We start from the raw sequence: 25,781 nt of genomic DNA, 5'->3' as shown, positions 1-25,781 counted from the left end.
CAGATAGATGTTGGCAGCGGCCGAGGGCCTCAAAAATATCTGAACACTAACGCTTTGACAATATAGACGTGTTCAGATATTTAAGAACACTTTGGCCGCTCCGATGTATCTGATGGCGACTGTACATGGGAGCAATTCATAACACGAGTAGAATAAAACCAATGCTGAAATCATCGTCTCTTACTATAGTCAGACCGTAAAAAGTCTGCAGCGATTTTGATAGCCCACGCAGCGCAAGTGTCATTTTAAACGTCATACTTCTATGAATTTATGACGTATACATAACACTTACACTGCGTGGGCTATCAAATCCGCTGCAGACTTTTATTGGTGCGACTATAATCGACTGAGGATGTAAACTTATATTGGAGGGGTGTTCATGTAATATTTGTTACTGTATAGTGTATACTCTCTATAGAAGCATTAACGTCTGTCAAATCTAAAATTACACTGAATCTATGCCTTATATTTGCCTCAAACGTTCGTATATCATTTAAATTAGGCCTTATAAAATCGGCGATCGAATTATTAGTAATTAGTATATATTTATCTTTCCAAATGTCAATACTATGTATGAATAGCTCCCAAACTTAATAATAATGACTTGAAGCTGGCTTAATTCAAGGGTTAATACACTGTTAGATCTTCAACATAATACTAAATGTTACAATTGGGGGCATATTGCATAATAAAATACAAGCAAATACTATTATAGTATTATTGCATAATAAAATACAAGCTAATGCTATTAATAGTTATTATGCAATAGGCCCTGGGTCTATGAATAAAATATTAAAACACGTACTAAGATAAAACTAAGAAGAATTATGTTTTAGTACAGTCAAGTTCATTACTTATTTGATTACACTTTAGATCTCAACCGTACAATAAACATTGCTTAAATTAAATAATTTAATGTTAAATAAAAATGTATAAGAAGATTACTGTAAAACACAAGCTATAAAAAGCAATATAAAACAAAAATAGACAATGCGCGTTACAAACACTAAGAAAATATATGCACAAGAAAAAGTTCGTAAAATGTATCATGATTGTTTTAAAATATACAGTCAGCATCAGAAGTAGCTAAGCGGATGAGGTGTTGATAAATATCTAAACACAACTTTATTTTTAACAGAATAAGAGCATGTTTTGATAAATTTGACCACCTAGCTCGCTTAGCCACTTATGACTGCATGTAGTACCGAATTAGGGTAAATAAACAGTATGATATGAAGTACATTTCAGCGTATTATTAGCAGTCCGTGTACTGTTTGACTCGTTTTTGAAGAGCACTGTGCATAATCTTCACGTAACATAACATCAGAACAACATATGCATAATTAACAACATAATACAGATACTCCAACGTGTACACACTGATTGCGATTGTAGCTCAAGTGTGAAAACTATTCTTAAAATAACTCTAAATATACCAATATAATCCATCTAGTGAGTTAAAACCTATCTAAGAATCCTCGTAGGCGTATCAGTTAACCCTTTTCCAGGCAAAGATACGATCTATCGACCACATACCCATCAATAGAATTTCAACTTTAGCGTTCCGATTTTAGGTTCAAAATAAATTACACTTTCGGGACATGTGGCTTGTCTTACAAAATAATTATCAAAGCTGGATTAATTGGAATATATTGTTTTTTTGGAAATAACGAAAACTGTACTCAAATCGGCAATGGTTGAAATATCATAAAGTCCTTTTTTTAACAATATGGTGAAAACTAACACGTAAGCTACTATCACCTCAGTCACTATCCCTTTACTGATACTGAGCAGTTGGAGCTGTGTTCGAGTGTTGTAATGGATATGTATGTGTGTTGTGTGATGTTGTTACTAACACGCATTGTCGTCTAAGAGTCAATCGTCGCGCTTCTTTATATGGAAGCAGTTTATTCGGAAGTGCGCGCACATCTGCTGCACCTGAAAAAAAAGATTGACAATTTAAATTCACCGACAAAGTTAAGGCCGGGGTCGTTTTCACCCGTTTTCGGGGGGACGCCGCACACGGCGGGTGAAAACGACCACTCCCGAGCATTCCCGAACATACCATTCAGACGCCGCGGGCGGCGGGCCGCTGTCGGCCGCGGGCGGCGGGTGAAAACGACCCCGGCCTAACCCTTTATAAGGCATACGGGTGTCAGGAATTATGCAAAATTGAACTCTATCACTTCGAAATAAAGTTCAAAATCAGGTGGGAAATATATTCCCTCTGCGTTATAAAGGCTTAAAATCGTAAAAGTGGCAAGTTGAACTAGTAAGTTGAAACTTAGATAATTTAGATATTCACTTAATGAATAATGGCGTTATTCATAAACGCGTTACTGGCCTGAGTTAGCTATGAATCGTTTGTCTTTATCTGTCATTTTGACGTATGTATTTGTTAGAAAGGGAACAAACAAAGTTTTACGAATCCTTATAAAGTGTTATAAGACTTATAAGTGTATGATACTCCCCTTTTTGCGCCGGGGAATAAAAATAGAACTCGCGGTTCTTAAGAATAAATTCGGCTATTTCTAATAGATTCTCATTTTTAGGGTTCCGTACCCAAAGGGTTTCCCGTTTTAACGGGACCCTATTACTAAGACTTCGCTGTCCGTCCGTCCGTCTGTCACCAGGCTGTATCTCACGAACCGTGATAGCTAGACAGTTGAAATTTTCACAGATGATGTATTTCTGTTGCCGCTATAACAACAAATACTAAAAACAGAATAAAATAAAGATTTAAATGGGGCTCCCATACAACAAACGTGATTTTTGACTAAAGTTAAGCAACGTCGGGAGTGGTCAGTACTTGGATGGGTGACCGTCTTTTTTTTGCTTTTTTTGTTTTTTTTTTGCATTATGGTACGGAACCCTTCGTGCGCGAGTCCGACTCGCACTTGCCCGGTTTTTTCGTACTGCCCAGTACGGGAGTAAGTACAAGTACATTTGGATTAATCCTTCGGGTCTCAGCACTTTGATAGTCAAAAGTCTTGGGTGTTTTAGACTTGTCGCCTATTTTGCGATATTGGGTCTGTGGGGTCCACATAACCGATTTGACCCCCATAATTCAGCGAACATTAATTCTTTGGGAAGAATCGTCGTTTATAATTAAATACGCACCACACACGCCCCATAATGTATGTGCGCCAACACAGCCAGCACAGTAACGCCGTAGAACGCAGTCAACTCGTGTTGTGGTGACATGAGCCCCACTGCGGCGCACAACACCAGTGGATATAGAAGCCAGTTGACGGCGTCGCAGCGCTGGTTGGACATCTGACTGACTATTAGGGTAACATAATACGCACCACACACGCTCCATAATGTATGTGCGCCTACACAGCCAGCACAGTGACGCCGTAGAACGCAGTCAACTCGTGTTGTGGTGACATGAGCCCCACTGCGGCGCACAACACCAGTGGATATAGAAGCCAGTTGACGGCGTCGCAGCGCTAGTTGGACATCTGACTGACTATTAGGGTAACATAATACGCACCACACACGCTCCATAATGTATGTGCGCCAACACAGCCAGCACAGTGACGCCGTAGAACGCAGTCAGCTCGTGTTGTGGTAACATGAGCCCCACTGCGGCGCACAACGCCAGTGGATATAAAAGCCAGTTGACGGCGTCGCAGCGCTGGTTGGACATCTGACTGACTATAAGGGTAACATAATACGCACCACACACGCTCCATAATGTATGTGCGCCAACACAGCCAGCACAGTGACGCCGTAGAACGCAGTCAACTCGTGTTGTGGTGACATGAGCCCCACTGCGGCGCACAACACCAGTGGATATAGAAGCCAGTTGACGGCGTCGCAGCGCTAGTTGGACATCTGACTGACTATTAGGGTAACATAATACGCACCACACACGCTCCATAATGTATGTGCGCCTACACAGCCAGCACAGTGACGCCGTAGAACGCAGTCAACTCGTGTTGTGGTGACATGAGCCCCACTGCGGCGCACAACACCAGTGGATATAGAAGCCAGTTGACGGCGTCGCAGCGCTAGTTGGACATCTGACTGACTATTAGGGTAACATAATACGCACCACACACGCTCCATAATGTATGTGCGCCAACACAGCCAGCACAGTGACGCCGTAGAACGCAGTCAGCTCGTGTTGTGGTAACATGAGCCCCACTGCGGCGCACAACGCCAGTGGATATAAAAGCCAGTTGACGGCGTCGCAGCGCTGGTTGGACATCTGACTGACTATAAGGGTAACATAATACGCACCACACACGCTCCATAATGTATGTGCGCCAACACAGCCAGCACAGTGACGCCGTAGAACGCAGTCAGCTCGTGTTGTGGTGACATGAGCCCCACTGCGGCGCACAACGCCAGTGGATATAGAAGCCAGTTGACGGCGTCGCAGCGCTGGTTGGACATCTGACTGACTATTAGGCGACACTGTAACATAACATGACATGTTTTTAGAATAAATTGATAAAACTAGATTTACACCATACGATCTCCAGATTTTTCTAATGAACCCAAACTCAAGGAGTTTTCGTCGAAGATCTTTTGGCCTCTTTGTGATTGCATCATCAGATCAACTCAATTCCATGGTAGCATATTTCTTGTTGCATTGTCATCAATATTAAGGCTTTCAGTTTTTTACAAAACTTTCGATACTTTTTATATTGAACTTTAGAAGATTTAATTCAGTGTTCAACTACACTATTTACACTCAAAAAGTATTTCAAGAGCTTCGGTTATGGTTATCTTTGAGGTTATGGACGACCAGAGAGTCTGGGACAGAGGTAGGGTCCAGCCGGCGTGGATAAATGGTTTTATCCACGTGATAAAATAACTGTCACTGTAACACCGCGGGATGGAAAGTGACGGACACCGTTTTATCAAGCTGTCACGTAGACAAAAACGACCATTATATCATATCCGTAGTCTGTTCAATTAAAATTCTGCAATTGTCAGTAACTGCAGCCTGCCAAATGATAAAAATTTTAAAGCTCATTAATTCATGTATGATACCCTCTTAAGGCCCAACGTCCTACCTATAATACTTATTTAGTTCGATGAAATTGGAATCGTATTCATTTGTTTACTTTCGTTAAATTTTCAAACAAAACCAAAATCGACTCTATATTCTGCGCTAAAGGTTCAAATATTAGTGGTAAATTCTAGATTTTTCATTTGAATAGCTGGGCCTTACAGGAGGATATATGCTCGTGGGGGGCACCTTCAAAACAATATTTCCTTTATATTTGCTACAAAGGGGGATGTATTAAATGTCAACTAACTTACAGCGTCAGTAGGGACCAGAGTGGTCTGAGCTTCAAGGTGACCTGTTGTCATTGCTCGGGGGTGTACTCACAGCGACATTGCTGAACAGTGTCCCGATGAGCAGGAACAGCATCCTGGGGTCGTGGTCCGGCGGCCGGTGTGAGTAGTGCACCCACACGCTGCACACTGTGAATACTGTCAGGAGGGACCAGAGTGGTCTGAGCTCCAAGGTGACCTGTTGACATTGCTCGGGGGTGTACTTACAGCGACATTGCTGAACAGTGTCCCGATGAGCAGGAACAGCATCCTGGGGTCGTGGTCCGGCGGCCGGTGTGAGTAGTGCACCCACACGCTGCACACTGTGAATACTGTCAGGAGGGACCAGAGTGGTCTGAGCTCCAAGGTGACCTGTTGACATTGCTCGGGGGTGTACTTACAGCGACATTGCTGAACAGCGTCCCGATGAGCAGGAACAGCATCCTGGGGTCGTGGTCCGGCAGCCGTTGTGAGTAGTGCACCCACACGCTGCACACTGTGAATACTGTCAGGAGGACCAGAGTGGTCGGAGCTCCAAGGTGACCTGTTGTCATTGCTTGGGGGTGTACTTACAGCGACATTGCTGAACAGCGTCCCGATGAGCAGCAACAGCATCCTGGGGTCGTGGTCAGGCAGCCGTTGTGAGTAGTGCACCCACACGCTGCACACTGTGAATACTGTCAGGAGGGACCAGAGTGGCCTGAGCTTGAAGGTGACCTGTTGTCATTGCTCGGGGGTGTACTTACAGCGACATTGCTGAACAGCGTCCCGATGAGCAGGAACAGCATCCTGGGGTCGTGGTCCGGCAGCCGTTGTGAGTAGTGCACCCACACGCTGCACACTGTGAATACTGTCAGGAGGACCAGAGTGGTCGGAGCTCCAAGGTGACCTGTTGTCATTGCTTGGGGGTGTACTTACAGCGACATTGCTGAACAGCGTCCCGATGAGCAGGAACAGCATCCTAGGGTCGTGGTCCGGCAGCCGTTGTGAGTAGTGCACCCACACGCTGCACACTGTGAATACTGTCAGGAGGACCAGAGTGGTCTGAGCTCCAAGGTGACCTGTTGACATTGCTCGGGGGTGTACTTACAGCGACATTGCTGAACAGCGTCCCGATGAGCAGGAACAGCATCCTGGGGTCGTGGTCCGGCAGCCGTTGTGAGTAGTACACCCACACGCTGCACACTGTGAATACTGTCAGGAGGACCAGAGTGGTCTGAGCTCCAAGGTGACCTGTTGTCATTGCTCGGGGGTGTACTTACAGCGACATTGCTGAACAGCGTCCCGATGAGCAGGAACAGCATCCTGGGGTCGTGGTCCGGCAGCCGTTGTGAGTAGTGCACCCACACGCTGCACACTGTGAATACTGTCAGGAGGACCAGAGTGGTCTGAGCTCCAAGGTGACCTGTTGACATTGCTCGGGGGTGTACTTACAGCGACATTGCTGAACAGCGTCCCGATGAGCAGGAACAGCATCCTGGGGTCGTGGTCCGGCAGCCGTTGTGAGTAGTGCACCCACACGCTGCACACTGTGAATACTGTCAGGAGGACCAGAGTGGTCTGAGCTCCAAGGTGACCTGTTGACATTGCTCGGGGGTGTACTTACAGCGACATTGCTGAACAGCGTCCCGATGAGCAGGAACAGCATCCTGGGGTCGTGGTCCGGCAGCCGTTGTGAGTAGTGCACCCACACGCTGCACACTGTGAATACCGTCAGCAGGACCAGAGTGGCCTGAGCTTGAAGGTGACCTGTTGTCATTGCTCGGGGGTGTACTTACAGCGACATTGCTGAACAGCGTCCCGATGAGCAGGAACAGCATCCTGGGGTCGTGGTCCGGCAGCCGGTGTGAGTAGTGCACCCACACGCTGCACACTGTGAATACTGTCAGCAGGGACCAGAGTGGTCTGAGCTTCAAGGTGACCTGTTGTCATTGCTCGGGGGTGTACTTACAGCGACATTGCTGAACAGTGTCCCAATGAGCAGGAACAGCATCCTGGGGTCGTGGTCCGGCAGCCGGTGTGAGTAGTGCACCCACACGCTGCACACTGTGAATACTGTCAGCAGGGACCAGAGTGGTCTGAGCTTCAAGGTGACCTGTTGTCATTGCTCGGGGGTGTACTCACAGCGACATTGCTGAACAGTGTCCCAATGAGCAGGAACAGCATGCTCGGGTCGTGGTCCGGCAGCCGGTGTGAGTACTGCACCCACATGCTGCACACTGTGAATACTGTCAGGAGGGACCAGAGTAGTCTGAGCTTCAAGGTGACCTGTTGTCATTGCTCGGGGGTGTACTCACAGCGACATTGCTGAACAGTGTCCCAATGAGCAGGAACAGCATGCTCGGGTCGTGGTCCGGCAGCCGTTGTGAGTAGTGCACCCACACGCTGCACACTGTGAATACTGTCAGCAGGACCAGAGTGGCCTGAGCTCCAAGGTGACCTGTTGTCATTGTTCGGGGGTGTACTCACAGCGACATTGCTGAACAGCGTCCCGATGAGCAGGAACAGCATCCTGGGGTCGTGGTCCGGTAGCCGGTGTGAGTAGTGCACCCACACGCTGCACACTGTGAATACTGTCAGCAGGGACCAGAGTGGTCTGAGCTTGAAGGTGACCTGTTGACATTGCTCGGGGGTGTACTTACAGCAACATTGCTGAACAGCGTCCCGATGAGCAGGAACAGCATCCTGGGGTCGTGGTCCGGCAGCCGTTGTGAGTAGTGCACCCACACGCTGCACACTGTGAATACTGTCAGGAGGGACCAGAGTGGCCGGAGAGCTTCGGTGAATGAGCGCATCTTGCCTGTCCGGAGCTTATATGATCTGAAATAACAAATTATTTATGAGTCAAATAGCCTATTAGATATGAAACAACGCAAATAATGTACTTAAAAGTATATATCTAAATTTATCAATCAACTACAAATATATTCAAATATTTGGGCATAGAAGGAAAACATAGGCATTAGTTCTTATGAAAGCGACTGCCATATGACCTTCCAACTCAGAGGGGAAACTAAGCCAGAAAGACTTTCCTTCAAAGAATTTCGCGCGCACCCGAGCTGCATATGTCGTCATTGTTAGTAGCTCGGTACTACTTACAGGACTAGCGTGTCTTATTTAAAATGTTTGTAATTTTTGAGCAGTTGTGTAAACCCTACTGTGACAACCCTACTGTGTTCTTGTGCGGCAGGCATTTACGCAGACATTAAAGGCGTCGGTCCACTGTTACTTTTTACACTGTGACCAGGGGAACTTACTGATACGTGTTGTAGACCGCCACGGGTAGGTTGGTGAAGACACCGGTGGCGTATACCAGCCACTCGAAGCCATCAGCGAGTGTGTACCCGCCCACTAGGTAGCGCTTGTACCACGCCGTGCCCGCGTGTCCGGTCCACAGGAAAAATATTGTTGACGCCTGAAACAGACAAGTTACTCGAAATTAAACTTTTGTGAGACATATTTTAAAGTATTTAGATCGCAACGGTTACACTCACGTGAATTGTTACTATTGTTAGTCGCTATTGGCGACATGTTTGTGTGAGTGCACGGAGTGCAGCCGTCGCGAGCACTCGCGCCTGAACAAGGACCCCCGATGGGCCCGAAACATGTATAGCGATTAACAATTCACGTGAGTGTATAATTCGTACCAGAGCCCGGCGGCTAATCCTATTGTCTATTGTTAAGTAAAACCGCACGTGCTACTTACCTGCAAAAAAGGGTCATACTTATTCTATTTGGCACCTGAGCGCAGGCTAGTCCAACGCTCAAAAAACCAGTGTAGGTGCGCTCTCCGATAACGCGCCTTTGTTACGCATCTCGATGACACATTTTAGACTGGTTCTGTAGCGTTCGACTCGCCGGCACTCAGTAACCGAAGTACGCAGGTATTTATGCAGGTGGTGGTGGCACGTGGCACGAGAGGTTTTACTTAACAATAGACAATAGGATTAGCTCGGGCTCTGTTTGAAACCTACGAACTATAACCGTTGTGATCTAGACAAGTCACTGTGCATTTATATCCATCCACGGTAAATAACCTGCCAAGTTATACATGAATTACGAGTAGTGATCTTGCACGTTGGTGACCAAATTTGTGACCAAATTTGAAAACTTCAAATTGACTTAATCACTTCACGACAATAAGCAGGTGCTACCCTAAAGTAGATACGATCTCTTGTGCTTTGTAAGGTCTGGAAAATTTAAGCATTCACAATTGGCACTAATGACACAGAATAAATAATAGTACTAAGTACAGAAGACTCACTCTCTAACAAAACACGTCTGTCACGATCAGCACAGATATGGCCGCTAGGTGGCGACAGCGCCACGCGCGGCTTATGGCAAACCCCAAAATTTGGGCCGAACGGATGGACTTTTAGCTACCTGTAGCAAAGCGACGAAATCGCGGAGTGAGACACGCCTGCTAATGAATAGAAGGCTTCTGTGAGAGGTTCCAATACATTGCGATCCGTTTTTGTTGCCATAAAGTTTAACATAAAATGAAATGCACTCACCCACATGCTGAAGTCGTATCCCCACGGCAGGAACAGCACGCCCGTGTTGTACTTCTCCCAGTGGCTCAGGTAGAAGTTGAGGAGGATGTTCCACATTATGTAGTACATTCTAGAACAAGTGATTTTATGATATACGTCGAAAATAATGATGATACGGAAATGTTGAAAATATGGATACGCCTTGGCATAAAATATAATTTTGTCGAAGGAGTGGTGACCTGTACTAAGCGTGGGTGTACTATTGCTGTTAAAATACACTATGTCAGCCACCTGAGAGCTTACGAACGTCGCTCTCACTAACCAGTACAAATCCGGCCTGTCAACGATACTGGCCAGGACCGGATAGAGATGATAATTTTTTTGTCAATTCACGCAGTAGTTAAGGGGTGAATAAGGCGCCTAAGCATCCTAAAAACATTTGAGCTTGTACATGAAAGATTTTACAATCCCTACCTAAATATAACCTCATTGGGTTTAAGACCCTCTCAAACCAAAATCCTGGATCCGTTACTGCCATTCAGTTATGTTATCCTAAATGAGCTATGGTAGTTAGCGAGCTCACAAAGCCACTAGGTTTTAAGAATAAGGGGTTGAAGTTTACCTGATAGGCTTAACAGAGTAGTCCATACAGCCAAAGATGGAGTAGAGGCAGGCCGGGATGAAGAATACCGAGTAGGAGTCCAGCCCGTGGTCGAACAGCTCACCCAGCGGGCCCGAGGTCTGCGTGCGGCGCGCCTGCTTGCCGTCGATACCGTCTGCAATTCAATGTGTATAATCGGTGTATACATATAATCGGTGGTTAAAAAATAACTGCATTCCCGTTGCCAGGAAGGTTTTGGGATTATACTGAGCAATAGTTATTTACGATACAAGTGCGAAAAAGAGGAAATTCGAAACGAGTGGCGATAAATTAAAACACGACCGAAGGGAGTGTTTTAAATCGACACGAGTTGCGAATTACCTATTCGCACGTGTATCGTACAACGTTTTACAGTACATATGGCCCTTTAAACTTTTGACATCGCACGAAAAGTGCTATTTTACGCACTAGTGCGGGAAAATAGGACCATATGTACTGTAAATATTTTTTTAATACAGTTGCTCAAAAAGTGCTACTTTACGTAGCTGTTTAGCGTGCGGAAAGTTGGTTATCTCGAACTAGTGCTTTTTACTTTTCCATTTTTTTTAAATTTATACTTGTTCCAATTCACGACTACTTATTGATGAGTGTTAATATTAGTTTCCTTTAAACGTCGTAATCAGCATAAAAACCTACCGTTAATGTAAGAATACGAAAAATATTACATATTTCATATTTAATTACTTACCTCTTCATCATTATAACACGTTTATTTTTAAATATTCAATATTGAAAATTCCGTTCTTAATAAGTTGACTGAATGGAACGGAATAGCTGCCAAACGCCCATAGATATAATATACTTAAAGACGACGTCTAACCGAGCTGTCACTGTTAGAGTCTGTGCGGAAAGAGAAGAGTCGTGGCAGAAACGGGAACTAACATTTTAAATTTTATATGGCAATCAAACCTTTGACACCTGTCTTGTAAAAAGTAAACAAACTTCTGTCAATGTATATTTTTATTAACAAAAACCGCAAGTTTTATGTATAAAATATTTTCAAAACACGATAAAACCGTACATAAAACCACAAGGAAAATTACATTTAACATTGTTCGGTTTTGTCAGCGGGAAGATAACGGCTAAAAGCCGACTATCGACTTACAAAAAGTCGCGGAACGTGTTTCCGCTATTCGCGGGTATTGATGTTGTATTTAATATTAAATAATTACTTATTTAATAAGCCCCCTAAGTAACTTGTCTCCGGTACATAATCGGTAAGTATATTCATTCAAAATATATTAATTTTCATAAATATGCAGGTCATTCATGATCTTTAAAATAACTGACAAATAGTCTTGATACTTGCCATTTTATGCATATTTATATGTAATTTCTTTTTCAGGATTGTGTAAAACCGCTAAGTAGGTGATATGCAAGAATTCGTAATCTACGTGCCGGATTCAAGCACATCCAGTTCAGATGAAGATAGTTCTATGAGTGTCACTGGTTGTTTTGAAGCTAGCTCAAACATAAGTGACATTGAATATTTTAATTCAGACTTCGATTACAAAGAATAAAACTTTTTCTAATAAAATATTTCTTTATTTGTAGGTTCTGTTAGTTACGAAATTATATTTCATATTTAGCAGTGACTTTTCGGCGAAGTAAAATATCGTGAGATGAGAGAACCGGACATATCCCAATAAGGCCTACCTACTTATGCACTATTTTTATTCATATTCATATTTATTATTAATAATGTACACATACATTACAAGTCAAGTTTACAATGGGTGAAATATATCCCAGATAAAATTACAGTTCTATTGCCCAATTTCTACCCGATCTACCCGGTTTTAATAACTGTTGGACTGCACAGATTAGGCAGTACATAAATGAGACTCTTATCTTCTTTGGTACTAAAATTACAGTTGTATTGGGCAGATTCTTAAATAGTTTTAGCAGTTTTGTCAATCGCAGTCACTTTTTAGTATCTGAGTTATAAAAACAAGTGTGTTTTAAAAAGAAAACTAGTGCCTGCGCTAAATCAGAGGATTGAGTTGACGAGCCGACACCACCACCAGGCTCCGTTTAGTAAGCCGTGGTAAAAAACCGGAACAAAAGGGATTCAAGTATCATGACCCTTAGTGTCGTACTATAATCACGTGACCAGTGTTGTCAGCATAGCAAAAACCATAAAATAGCACTGGCGCGCCCTCAAATCCCACGACTCTTCTCTTTCCGCACAGACTCTACCACTTTTGTTTAGTGTACGATTAACAATGTTTTTTTTATTTTTTCGCAACTGTATTAAAAAACGTCGTTCGATACACGTGCGGAAATGTCATTCTTCACTCGTCCCGAGTCTTGCCATCTCGGTACTCGTGAAGTAATGACATACCTTCCGCACTAGCATCGAAATGTACTATTTTCGCGATTTCGGGGATGGTCCCATAATAATAGTTGCTCAGTATATATAATCCCGAAAGCTCGCTGGCAACGGAATACAGTAATTTTTTAGCCACCTTAGATACTATAGCCACAGCCTATTTTTTAAACACGAATTGGTAAGTCAAGAGCTTCGAGCAACACCGGGAAGGGAGTCGGCATTCCCACTATTTTCCGTGCCGAAGCACATGCCTAAATAGGCATGCACGCAACTAGCGCGGTGCGTGTTGTGACTCATCTGTACACAAAAAGAGATCGAGGTGTGCAAAATTTTCCTTTGACGTGTGTCAACACGGTGTGGTTGATTAGCATAAATCATAAGATAATTATAACAAATATATATATTGATTTTTTTATCACTCTCGATGCAACACGCGCTATTTATTAGTCTCTCGGACAGTGTATTAATCAATAAAAATAATATAATTATTAAATAACCGAGTTTTTGGGTCAACATACTGCTGTCATACTTGTATTGCGTAAAACATGCCGTGGCGTTACCTGTGCGAGGGAAAAATGCCTTCATTTATAATGAACAGCAGTAATATTCCTATCACTAGCTGGACGAGGCGAGCGTTCGGCTCATTCAAACCAGTATTGAGAGGCCCACAGAATTTTGAAAACTTGTTATAGTTTGACTATGTATACGTATCTCTCGCAGTAATAATTTTTTTTCAACCCTTGGACATACTCTAAGTCTAAGATGTAAACATCTTATTGGTACTGAATAATTTACCTGACCCAAAACTCAAAACAAAACATTTATTATTGTCCCATAGAATACACGTGATCGGTAGAAAGGGCGGTATATGAAAAAAAAAATTATGACGTCTAATAAATATTAAATCGAGTGCCTCACCAAGTGATAATACAAACAGCGACACTTAACTGTCCATCGGTGGACCTTATGCCTTCTGTAATAAGGTTTACCAATGGACAGTTGACTGTGTGGGCGATGGTACGTTTCTGTTATACAAAACGCCAATCGCAACTGAAATAAATTTATGAAAACCTTCGAGCAACACGGAAGGGAGGCGGCATTCGCACTATTTCCCCTCTGCCGAGGTACAAGATTAGCGCGTCAATTTAATCTAGCGCGGGTAATAAAACTAGTTGCACTTGGATTTTTCACTAGACCGAGTCCAGACGAGCGCGTGAACACTGCTGCACAAAAATGCCTGTTTGCTCGGTTTTTTGTTATAAAAAGAGGTCGGGGACATCAAATTTACAAAAAGAAAGTGTTACATTTCACATGTAATATTTTTTTTACATATCATACGTTAAATTACATTTAAATACAATTATTATATTTTAGTCTCAAGTAATTGTTGGATTTATCGATTTTGCTCGCTCAGTACAAATTGCGGATCGGTCGAGCGACAAATCCGACTTCTCATCTCTCAGAATACATAGGCTGCCTTTTATATTTCGGGATTTGAATAAACTAGTGCTGCCATCTGCCAACTGAGGTTATAAACGTGTAATTTAAACATTTTGGCGGCAATATGAAGAGAAAAAAGTTATGACTCGACCGTGTCGAACAATCTCTCGCTTGATGCAGAGATCGATATTCGTATTGGCAAAGCGGCGACCATGTTCGGGAGGCTACGTACAAGGGTGTGGTGCAACAAACATCTCACTGTTAGAACCAAGATGATGGTATACCAGTCTTGCGTTCTAAGTATACTCTTGTACGGAGCAGAAACCTGGACGACGTATGCAAAACAGGAGCGACGACTCAACACTTTTGACATGCGCTGTCTACGCAACATTTTAGGCATAACTTGGCAGGACAAAGTGACCAATCAGAGGGTTCTTGAAAAAGCACAGCTGCCCAGTCTTGCCGCTCTTCTCAAACAGAGACGCTTGCGGTGGCTGGGGCATGTGCACCGGATGGAACCCGCTAGAATACCTCGACGTGTCTTGCTTGGTGCAGTTGCGTATGCTAAAAGGAACGTGGGAAGACCGATGCTGCGCTTTAAAGACTGTGTCAAGCGAGACATGTCTGCATTTAAAATCGACCACCATGCCTGGGAAGCCTTAGCTGAAGACCGTGATGGATGGCGCAAGCGTGTTGTGGAGGGGAGAAGGCTATGCGACCAAGCCTGGTTTAATGCTTTAGATAGCAGAAGGTGTCGCAGAAAGCAAACCGGGACTGGAACCTCGGATGGCATGAGCTTTCTCTGCCAAAAATGTGGGAGGTCATGCCGCTCACGCATCGGCCTCCACAGTCACCAAACCCGGTGTCTGCACAGCAATGTATAAATCGTCTGCAATAGACGGAAAGGCCTGTGATGTGGCGTCACTACAGATTGGATTTTGTATGAACTACAACTCACCTAGCGTATAAGCAAGGAACAGGAACACAGCTAAGAAGTACCACAGCGTCTGCGGTATGACCTCAGGCCGCTCGCCCAACTCCACTATGGTCTCGTTCCCGGCGCTGGCGGCCTTCTGAGAGTAATACCACAACATATGAACTACAACTCACCTAGCGTATAAGCAAGGAACAGGAACACAGCTAAGAAGTACCACAGCGTCTGCGGTATGACCTCAGGCCGCTCGCCCAACTCCACTATGGTCTCGTTCCCGGCGCTGGCGGCCTTCTGAGAGTAATACCACAACATATGAACTACAACTCACCTAGCGTATAAGCAAGGAACAGGAACACAGCTAAGAAGTACCACAGCGTCTGCGGTATGACCTCAGGCCGCTCGCCCAACTCCACTATGGTCTCGTTCCCGGCGCTGGCGGCCTTCTGAGAGTAATACCACAACATATGAACCACAACTCACCTAGCGTATAAGCAAGGAACAGGAACACCGCTAAGAAGTACCACAGCGTCTGCGGTATGACTTCAGGCCGCTCGCCCAACTCCACTATGGTCTCGTTCCTGGCGCTGGCGGCCTTCTGAGAGTAATACCACAACATATGAACCACAACTCACCTAGCGTATAAGCAAGGAACAGGAACACAGCTAAGAAGTACCACAGCGTCTGCGGTATGACCTCAGGCCGCTCGCCCAACTCCACTATGGTCTCGTTCCTGGCGCTGGCGGCCGTGTACGAGTAGTCGTACCACGAGAGAAGAACGAAGTCGAGCACGGTGAGAAGGAACCCCAGGAACGTGAGCAGGTTTGGGGCCACCCAGCGGGGTACCAACTGGAAATATAGAAGATTAAACTAGATGTCTTGCATTTGTGGTGTCATGTTAGTTTTAATCATACTACGCCAAAACATGATTTTAGCGACAGTTATAATTTTAGCAATATACATATTTGTTCTACAGTCTGATAAAAAAGAATAGAAATTAATAAGTGGCAATACTGATAGTGTCATCCTGTTTTCTTATATAAATTGGTTTGAAAGGGACGACATTACAGTATTGCCACTTTTTAATTTTGACTCTTTTTGACAGACATTACGTTTCAACGTAACGTCGAAACTATTTACTGAGCAGATTTTGATGAATATTGCGTGGTTACAGCCCAATATCAACAACCTACGTGCATTCCGACCATTTTGTGGCACTTTAATCTTATTTTGGTTTTCTTATTTATTATGGATTGTCTCGATTGTTTGTGCTTACGAATAAATACTATTCTATTAAAGTTTAATAAATAAAATAAAATAAATAAATATTCTATTCACGACAACACGCAGCATACTCTATGGGTTAAACGTTTTACTCGTACAATTTTCAACGCAATGTATGTATGATGTGGTTATGTTGTCTTACTTATTATACGTACTAAGTTTGTATGACCATCCTTCAGACAAGGTCAATGGCCTTTTCATAATACCTACCCGTGTGTGACAAATTTTAGTTGAATACGTATGCCCAACCGCGAGAAGGTAATAGGCTACAGTCTCTATATGAATACGTGTAAATTTCCTTAAACTTTAATAATATAGTTAGCATCTATATTCAATAGTAGCGGATGAAACATGTAGTATCTGCTACCCTGGAATACTTTTATAGGGATTACTTTCTACAATTTCCGATCAAAAGTATCCGATATAAGGACTGTATCGTTTGTTATGAATACAACTTTACTTAGCCGTTTTTTCTGGTATTATATTTTTATTAAAAAATTACACATATAGTTTAATTAGTGCTTTAATAATAAGTAACATTTCGTCCTGGGAGATCACGTAAAGCATAGGTATGGTTTGGACAATATTTACCCAATCCTCCCGAATAACTACAACGATTTTGGACAAATACTACAAGAAAATTTACGGTTTGCGAACAAGACGAGATATTACACAAAAAAAATCGTACTATGTAAACAGCAATTACATATGATTCGTAAAGCGAAACATCTGGGCATAGTCTAATCATTTCTTTTAGTTGGAAAAAAAGTTTTGGATCTGTGCTTGGTGGCCTTTTAGAGAATATGGCATGTTACTTACGACAACCCCGACTTTGGTATACAATATAACCATCATGGAGCGTTTCTATCGACCTGTTCTAGCCATGGTTCAACGCCATGAATGTCCGTTAGGCTTTGGATTTCGGTAGATTCTTTTAGCTGTTTCCCTCATTTCGCTGGCGTCAGAAATTGACGGGAATCCAAAATGTTGCATAAAAAGTCGTTTTCATGTAAAGATAAAAATTCACCACATTTATTCTGTGGATGTTCAATTGAGCAATCATGAAAAGGACACTTAGATGGCATATTTTGGCAGCATATTAACCTTTTGTTTCTTTAAATCGGACCAAGGAATCGGTGAAATAGTCTCAAATTAAGCTCGATAGGCTTGTCCGAATTACATTTGCTAGACGGTATTAAAATCATCATAAAGTCCCTAAAATAAAATAAATGTAAAACCTTCTTATATCAGATATGGCTTAAAAATACCCCCAGATTATACCTTAAGAACATAGTAATACAAAATAATACACACGTCAACAGTTAGACCAGGTTTTATCTGTATTTAAAATAAACGATACAGTCCTTAGTTTAATTATCCTATATATTTATAGAAATATATCTCTTTTTGTCAAGCTTATAATACGTTTGACGTGTATTTTGATCCGTTATGATACAGACTGTACCTATTTAAATAGTTGCATGCCTAAGTGTGTCAGTGCCATGTTTGCTTATGCCACTCCAGTATTCTGACCTAAAGCCCTATCCACACACACCTTGATATTAATTCATTATCTCTATTTACATACTCTAAATACGAGTGTATTCTTACAAATATGTGACGCGCATCGGACCATACTGATAAAGCTATCATAAGATAAAGATCTCGACCCAGACTATGAATAACTTAGAGAATGAATGATTCATGAGCCATCCTGCAGACAAACATATTTAAATAGATCCTACCTAAATACATACATATGTATACTAATTGACTGAAGCGTTAGCGAAGGTCACCGTTTTAACCGGGCGAAATGCTTTCATATGTCCGGTTCTCCTCTACGGTCGCAATTCTCAACCAATTTTCGTGAAATTTTGTGTGTGTGTGTGTGTGTGTGTGTGTGTGTGTGTGTGTGTGTGTGTAGGTTCGGTAGTTAAGTAGACTTTTTGTGTGAACATGTTTAGATGTTTGCTGATCAACAACGAAATTGGATACAATTTGGCATTCTAGCAGTTTATAAGTTATATATTAATACATTTTCTACTGGAATGTATGAAGTAAATTTATGAAATGGGTGACGGGTAGTTGTAGGGGAGGGGGGGCAGACGAAGTTGTAGGCAAATGTTAGAAAAGGTAACACTTTTTTTAGGGTTCTTTGAGTAGGTATTGTGTGAAGTATGGAACCGCTTTTTTTATATGGCTCACAACCACACATTAGCCAGTGCATTTCTATTTTTATTTACGGAAAATAGCACATTTTTACTTCATGGATATTTATAGCATATTATAGTGAGATAAAACAATGTGTAAACAGGAAATCAATGATTGAAATTCCCAAAGCTACTAAATGTATGCATGAGTGCAGATAAATAACGAATTTTTGATAGAATTATACCTATAGGTATGAATATAGCTACTTTCCTACTACTCTACTACTGGGATACTACTTTAATGCAGTATTTTACAAAATTACTAATATTTAAAATTACTAAGTTCCTTCATCACTTAAACTTAGCAGGTAAAAAGATCAACACCTGACTATAGTGCTGCGGCTTTGGACTGCGGCTCCTTTCCCTTTTCCTTTCCACCGAACCAGTGATGATAAGTATTTCATAGTTAAAACAAGTATTATTATTATTATTATTATAGCCTTATATATTCCATATTCTTTTTTAGTATGGCTTTGTATTTTTAGAACTATTTTTTTTTTTAATTATTATTATTTTTTTTTTTTAATTTATTTATTTATTATTTATTTTTTATTTGTTTATATGGATCCCTCTCTGGGTGAAGGCCTCCTCCAGTTTTTTCCAACTTTCTCTGTCTTCTCCTGTCTCCATCCAGTGTAAAACAAGTATAATAAGTTGAAATTTCTTACCTCAACCACTTTGTTCCAAAACGGGTGCATAACGTAGACACTGAGGGGGCTTGTGTCTATGGCCATATACTGGAAATATGCAAAGATTTGTTAGACATAAAATATTCACAGTGGCTAGGCAAGGGCGAAGGCCCCATTCGCCTTGGCGTCGCACAGGGGGGCCTCGCAACGCCAACCTTATTATTAACTTAGGAAAACTCATTGAAAAGGGCCTCGCAGATGTAATTTTCACCCATGCTTGAGTAGATTGGTTCATGCTACACTGAATATTCATATTACATAGACTAAGGGCTGGTTGCACCAACCAGATTTAGCGTCAACATCACTCAGCATTTAACTATGAAACTTCCCATATGATAAAATTTAGCGAATGCTTTAACGGTGACAGACTGTTTGGTGCAACTGGCCCTTAATGTGGATTTTTGAAGTATTTTTAACTGACTGTCATAGATGTTAAAATACTTAAAAGTCATTTTCAATCTGCCTAGGCCCAAAGTAAGTCATAGTCATACATCAGGGTTTTAGCTGCGGGAATGAGTTTGTGTATTTATAACTTTGATGATGATGATGATGGAATCCTGTTACCCCTCATCAGGGACATAGGGCTCTCAGAAGGGTTCTCCACTGTTGTCGATCCTGCGCTGTCTCTTCGACTTTCTTCCAGTCGAGGCCAGCGGATGCCACCTCTTAACCTCCTCTTATTTATAACTTTGTTTATTGTAAAATAATTACCAAACTTTGAATCAAAAATACTAGTAGTAACCGCCAAATGGGCTTAGAAATGTTATAATAGTTTGTTTCTACAGGTTTTACCCATTTTTTGGCTAGTTTAAAACATCCCCGCACCCTAAAACTCAATATATGGTCATCATCATCTTTTCCATGATATTCCGGCTTTTTGCCAAAGCTAATGGGAGCCTGGGGTCCACTTGGCAACTAATTCGTATGGTGTAGGCACTTGTAAGTATCTTTCAGTCTATTGCAGACTATACAAACAAGTGTCAGGCAGGGTGACAATGTTTTTCATGGCTGTAAGTATTATAACCTTTAATTTGAGCCCTACACAAGAAAAATCTCAAGCCAACAGTCATCAGTCAGACAAATTATGAAAGTCAGTATTCAGTCTTGAGCCTAGATTTGTAAAAAAAATATGCCATTTGCATTTTACATAAATTTCCATAGTAAAAATTGAAACTTTACAGATTTTCTCCAATTTTTACCATAATCTCTAAAAGTAATTAAAATGCTCTTTTAATTAAAACCTATTTCATTCTGTGTATAAGTTTTATCACCTAATTAATTTTTAATAAGCTATCGAGTTGATTGTGTATTGAAAATTCATATACTTATGTTGAAAACAAATTTAATCGCATTGGATATGAAATAAGAACTTTGTATGAGGTATTAGTAATAAGATCATCCTGAACAGTTATCGTTAAACGAGTTTTTACTAATTAATACCACTTTTAATGTACGGCGTCATGTCATGCGATGCGCATAACTAGTTATTTTAAGGTTATGTAAGTAATCAATATTTAGAGAAGCATAAATCAGACAGTAGCACTCGCTATGGACAATTATAAGTATAAATATTCCGCATAACACAATGAAATTCTTACCTTATAATTATCGAAACCCTCCAAGTGGTCTTTGCTCAAATACTTGTAATTCATCATATTCACGATTTTACTTCACTTATACATAGAAAAATACTGATTTATAAGCGGAGGAGCTTAATTTAATTTATCGAAAGTATTCACGTCATGGTTTAGGCTTTTGTTGTAAATGTAATATTATAACACTAAGGTTTCAAAATAATCGACCGTGTGCATTTCGCACAGTACACAACACAACTGACATCATAATTGATATGACACAAGACATGACACCCAGTGTTGCCAACTAAGATTTTGAAATAATGCTAGACTAGTGTCTTGATTGTGCCAAAATTATGCCAAAGTTTTTTGTTGAAATAATATACTCAAAAAATTCTGATGTCACTTGAAATTAGACACTTAAAACACATATTTTTTCAAATTTGCCGCCTTTTTCTAATGGATGAAGATCTGCTTGACCAACTTTATGTACTCCGTCGACGTCCATCCGTCCACAAAAGTCAAAGTTCATGTGAAAATAATAACCACATAAGGCGATGGTGCATATTGTTGCTGCCAAGTTGGTGCAAATTTGGCTTAGGCTAAATTATGCTAAAAAATATGCCAGATGCTAAATGGAAAATTTTGGTGCCAAAGCCAGTGAAAATATGCCAGATCTGGCATCATTTATGCCAAGTTGGCAACACTGATGACACCCACGGTACTCCGTTTTCATTTTGCTAGAGTTAGATTATTAGAATATTATTTTGACCAATCATTGAGAACGTTTGCCAACTTAACTTCCAGTTGACCAATAGAATTACAGAAGTGACAGAGCTTTTGCGCTGCGTCACTTTTACGTAATTGGAAACAGAGTGACTTCCTGTTTATATAAAGCATCTATTCACGAGATATTTTCATCATGTTATGTTTGAACTACCTATGTATATTATAATAAATTATGTAGGTTAAGATGAGACTTATTTTTCCAATATTTCAAAGATAATTGCGAACAATCTTTTATTTTTTATACGGTTTCAGAGTTAAATATTGCTATAGCAACACTAAGGTGCGTGACATTTTTAAATTATGGCGGGGACTTACCGGTTTGTGTAAAGATCTTCACAGATCTAAGAACAAATTGCATGCGATTTTAAATAGGTACATTGCCAAATTAGTAGATGCAATGAATTCAATCTATCGATCAAATGCCGCATTGTATCTAAAATCACGAACGATATGTGACAAGGTGAGGGGATTCCTTACAAGATGTAAAGCCCCCTCCAGACTATGTGCGTGAATCGCGGGCGAAGCCGCGAACGCGAGTGTGGAGTCGATTTCGCTATCTACGAAAATCGACGCCACACTTGCGTTCGCGGCTTCGCGCCGCGATTCGCGCACGAGTGTGGAGGGGGCTTAAGAACGCTGCTGTGTCGATAGTCCCGTTTCCTTGAATTTGGCATGCACGCTCCCACGTGTCTAGATCTCATGGACAGGGCTCTGAATGTCCCTGATAGGCAAGCCCGATTTAATATGACCTAGGTACACGTAATATCTTCTTAGTTGTTTGTGCTAATTGCCTCGTAGGTTTTGGCCCAATTTTTGCATAAATTGCCCAACTGCGGTGCGCCCTGTAAACTAATTAACCGAAGTCGTTCCTGGCCGCGTAGCCAAGACGTCAATCGCTTACGCTCCGTAGCGATCGAAACGCAACTGTCACTGTCGCACTAATATGGAGGAGTGATAGAGAGACATAAAGCTTTTCGTTGTCGAAGCGATAGCGATTGTAACCTTGGCTAGGCCGGTTGGAGTCTGGGATCAGGGCTATAACCACGAAAATCGAAGTTCGCAAATTGCGGGCATTTTTCTCTGTCACTCTTATTACGCCTTCATTGGAGTAAAAGAGAAAGGTCCCCGTAAGTTGCGAATTTCGGTTTTGGCGGTAGCTCCTCAGTACAGGATCGGATCATTGTGTATAGGTACCTACCTTAAAGATTGTAGTAACATCATAGAGGTACAAAGAATGCTGTGATAATTATACCTGCAACAGGTAGCTACAAGAACATCCGTTCCACACCAAATACAAATACAAATATTTTATTAATAACAAAAAGTTACAGGTCGTGTTGGGATAGTGGGTACATTCTGTACATTAAATTATTATATTATATAAGCCTATACGGTGTCCCACTGCTGGGCAAAGGCCTCCCCCCTTGATTTCCATTCGTCTCGATTTTGGGCAATCTCCGGCCAGTCGTTAAGGTATGCGTCCAGGTCGTCCCGCCATCTCCGTCTGGGCCTACCACATCCTCGCCCGTCTTGCGGCACCCATACCGTGGTTATTTTGGCCCACCTCTGTGGGTGCATGCGGCAGACATGGCCGGCCCAGTCCCATTTCAGCTTGGCGGTCTTAGTTCCAACATCGGTAATGCGCGTTTTTGAGCGCAGCGTAGAGTTACGGATTCGGTCAATCCGTTTTACTCCTAGTATGCTGCGCTCCATAGCTCTCTGGCAAACCTTCAATTTGGTCTTTTGCGCCTCGGTGAGTGACCACGTTTGAGCACCGTAGGTTAGGACAGGCAGAATGCACATGTCGACGAGTTTCCGTTTTAGGGTCAGAGGAAGGTCGCCCTTCATCAGCTCCTTCATAGACCAATAGCTCCTCCACGCGTTTTGGATCCGTCTTTCGACTTCTTTATCCTGTCTATGGCTGAAGGAGACTAATTGGCCCAGATACGGGTACTCGTCGACATAATGTATTGTCTGCCCATCTACCTCAACCCCACGTTTTGTGCTGTACATTAAATATGTCTTCTAAATTACGATTTTAAAATCACAAATAGGTACTTAATTATTCATTATAAAAAAATCACTGTAAAAAATTAAACTAAAATTATTAAATTATCAATAATATCATTAAAATTATTCAATATTAGTATGTCTCACAACAGTTTAAATTAGAGTATTATGTCATAATAGGTAGGTTAAAATATTCTGCATAATCGTAGAACACTTCGCTCGTGAGCCACATTTTTAGTTTATACTTAAAGCCCGCGGTGGTAGCTGCGTTTCTGACATTATCGGGTAAGCGATTGTAAACAGACGGTCCCGCGCAGTATACAGATCGCTGGGACTTAGTGAGTCTGGGTGTTTCGGCGACCAGTCTGTTTTTATGCTCATTGCTCCGGAGATGGTAGTTGTCGTTTGTTCCCTTAAGTTTGAACTTATCTAGATTTTCGTGTGTAAACACGGCTACCTGATATAGGTAAAGACAGGGGAGGGGCAATATGTTGAGGTCCCGGAAAAGGTCTCGTGCTGGGGCATCTGCTGGTTTACCGGCCATAATGCGGACGGCACGCTTCTGCATGACAAACACGCGATTCCAGTCCGATGCGCGGGCCCATAACTCCACGCCATAGGTGAGGAGCGAGTGCATAGTTGCGTAATAGCACTCGCGCACCGCGCACAGCCGGGCAGCCCGGCGGTGTTCGCTAAGCGCCGTAGCGCATAACATGCCCGTCCCAACCTGCCACACAGCTCATCGATATGGGACTCCCACGTTAATGCGCTGTCCAGCTGGAAACCCAGGAGGCGTGTGCAGGAAACTTGCTGTATAGGGGCACCGCCCGCACACACCTTCAGGGTTGGGCTCGGGTGACCATTTAGCTTGAACGTCATGAAGCATGTTTTTTCTTTGTTCATGGCCAGGCCGTTAGACTGGAACCATTTGTGTAGTTGTTCCATGATGTCGTTTATCGCTCCCTCCAACTCACGTTCAGCTGAAGTGGTGACGACTGCCGTGACGTCGTCGGCGTACATAAATATCTCAGCGCCTTTTATCGCCTTTGGCAAGTCGTTTAAAAGGACGCTGACCAATTTTTGTGGCTAGCCATAAGCCGTGCGTGGCGCTGTCGCCACCTAGCGGTCATATCTGCCCTGATCGTATATCTTTTTTCGAAATGCGTTTTGGCTAGGCCCCCAGATTCGTTTTGTTAGAGAGTGAGTCTTCTGTACCTAGTATTATTATTTATTCTGTGCTACTGGCGAAAAACTTGCTGCCTCTGTAGGGACACATTGTAACAGGAATGCTGACAACGCATTCTAGGTGCGAGCCGCGGGATGCGGGCCTCGCCAGTTGCTCCCAGTGTTACGACCAGCTCGGTAGTTCATAAACGTGTAAACGTACTTGTACTATTACTACTACTGTAACAGTTTTGCTAAATTTATTGATATAATTGACCTTCAGTGTTAACCCTAGTTTTGATATAACAATTGTAGAACTCTAAGCCCCCATTCGCACGGCAGCTTTTTCAACGCGTGTTAAAAAAGCGTCTGAATGACGCAAATGGATAACCATGTATGTATTCACACGACAGCGGTGACGCTTTTTATCAAGCGTTGTTGGATTTTCCACTTTAAGCCTTGGTCGTAAATCGAATTTAGAGTGCGGACAGATTCAAGCGCTTTTTTAACGTGCATTGAAAAAGCTGTCGTGCGAATGGGGGCTAAATATTTAAGCTTTAATGCGATATTCAGTGATTTTAAATTTACAATTCTAATCTTCTGATCTCAGGGTTCATAAACTGTTAGTCAGCTCATACACCTCTTTACTCAAAACGTTACGTTCTGGAAGTAGAGATTAGATGAATCAACTAAATTATCTTACATCAAAATTTATCTTCAAACACGCTACTTGCATTTCCATTTATGGAATAAATGACGCCATCGGTGTCCCATTTTATCGCTTATCTTAGCGAATTTACTTAATCAAGTATGTCTCAGCGAATCAGTAAGTGCGTATTTATCTAGCCCGATAAGCTTTCTAACATCTAATAAAACGTGTATATCAATTTTAATGCAATATGGATCTTT

The 25,781-nt window shown here is 42.1% G+C and overlaps 1 protein-coding gene across 1 annotated transcript; it reads right to left on the bottom strand.

Moving 5' to 3' along the window:
- Window positions 1–277: 277 nt before the first annotated feature.
- On the bottom strand, window positions 278–21,154 carry LOC134674044 (ethanolaminephosphotransferase 1-like). The gene is made up of 9 exons (XM_063532094.1): window positions 20,934–21,154; window positions 19,315–19,383; window positions 15,788–16,001; window positions 10,411–10,564; window positions 9,810–9,918; window positions 8,553–8,710; window positions 7,938–8,115; window positions 4,249–4,425; window positions 278–1,938 (listed from the first exon to the last, which is right to left on the bottom strand). The coding sequence occupies exons 1-9, from the start codon at window positions 20,988–20,990 to the stop codon at window positions 1,876–1,878; spliced, it is 1,179 nt and encodes a 392-aa protein (XP_063388164.1). The 5' UTR covers window positions 20,991–21,154; the 3' UTR covers window positions 278–1,875.
- Between the last annotated feature and the right edge of the window lie 4,627 nt (window positions 21,155–25,781).

The sequence above is a fragment of the Cydia fagiglandana genome, chromosome 19 (assembly GCF_963556715.1).
Source record: "Cydia fagiglandana chromosome 19, ilCydFagi1.1, whole genome shotgun sequence".
Classification (NCBI taxonomy): Eukaryota; Metazoa; Arthropoda; class Insecta; order Lepidoptera; family Tortricidae; genus Cydia; species Cydia fagiglandana.
The sequence above is the reverse complement of the archived record's forward strand: the minus strand, read 5'-3'. Positions and strand labels throughout refer to the sequence as shown.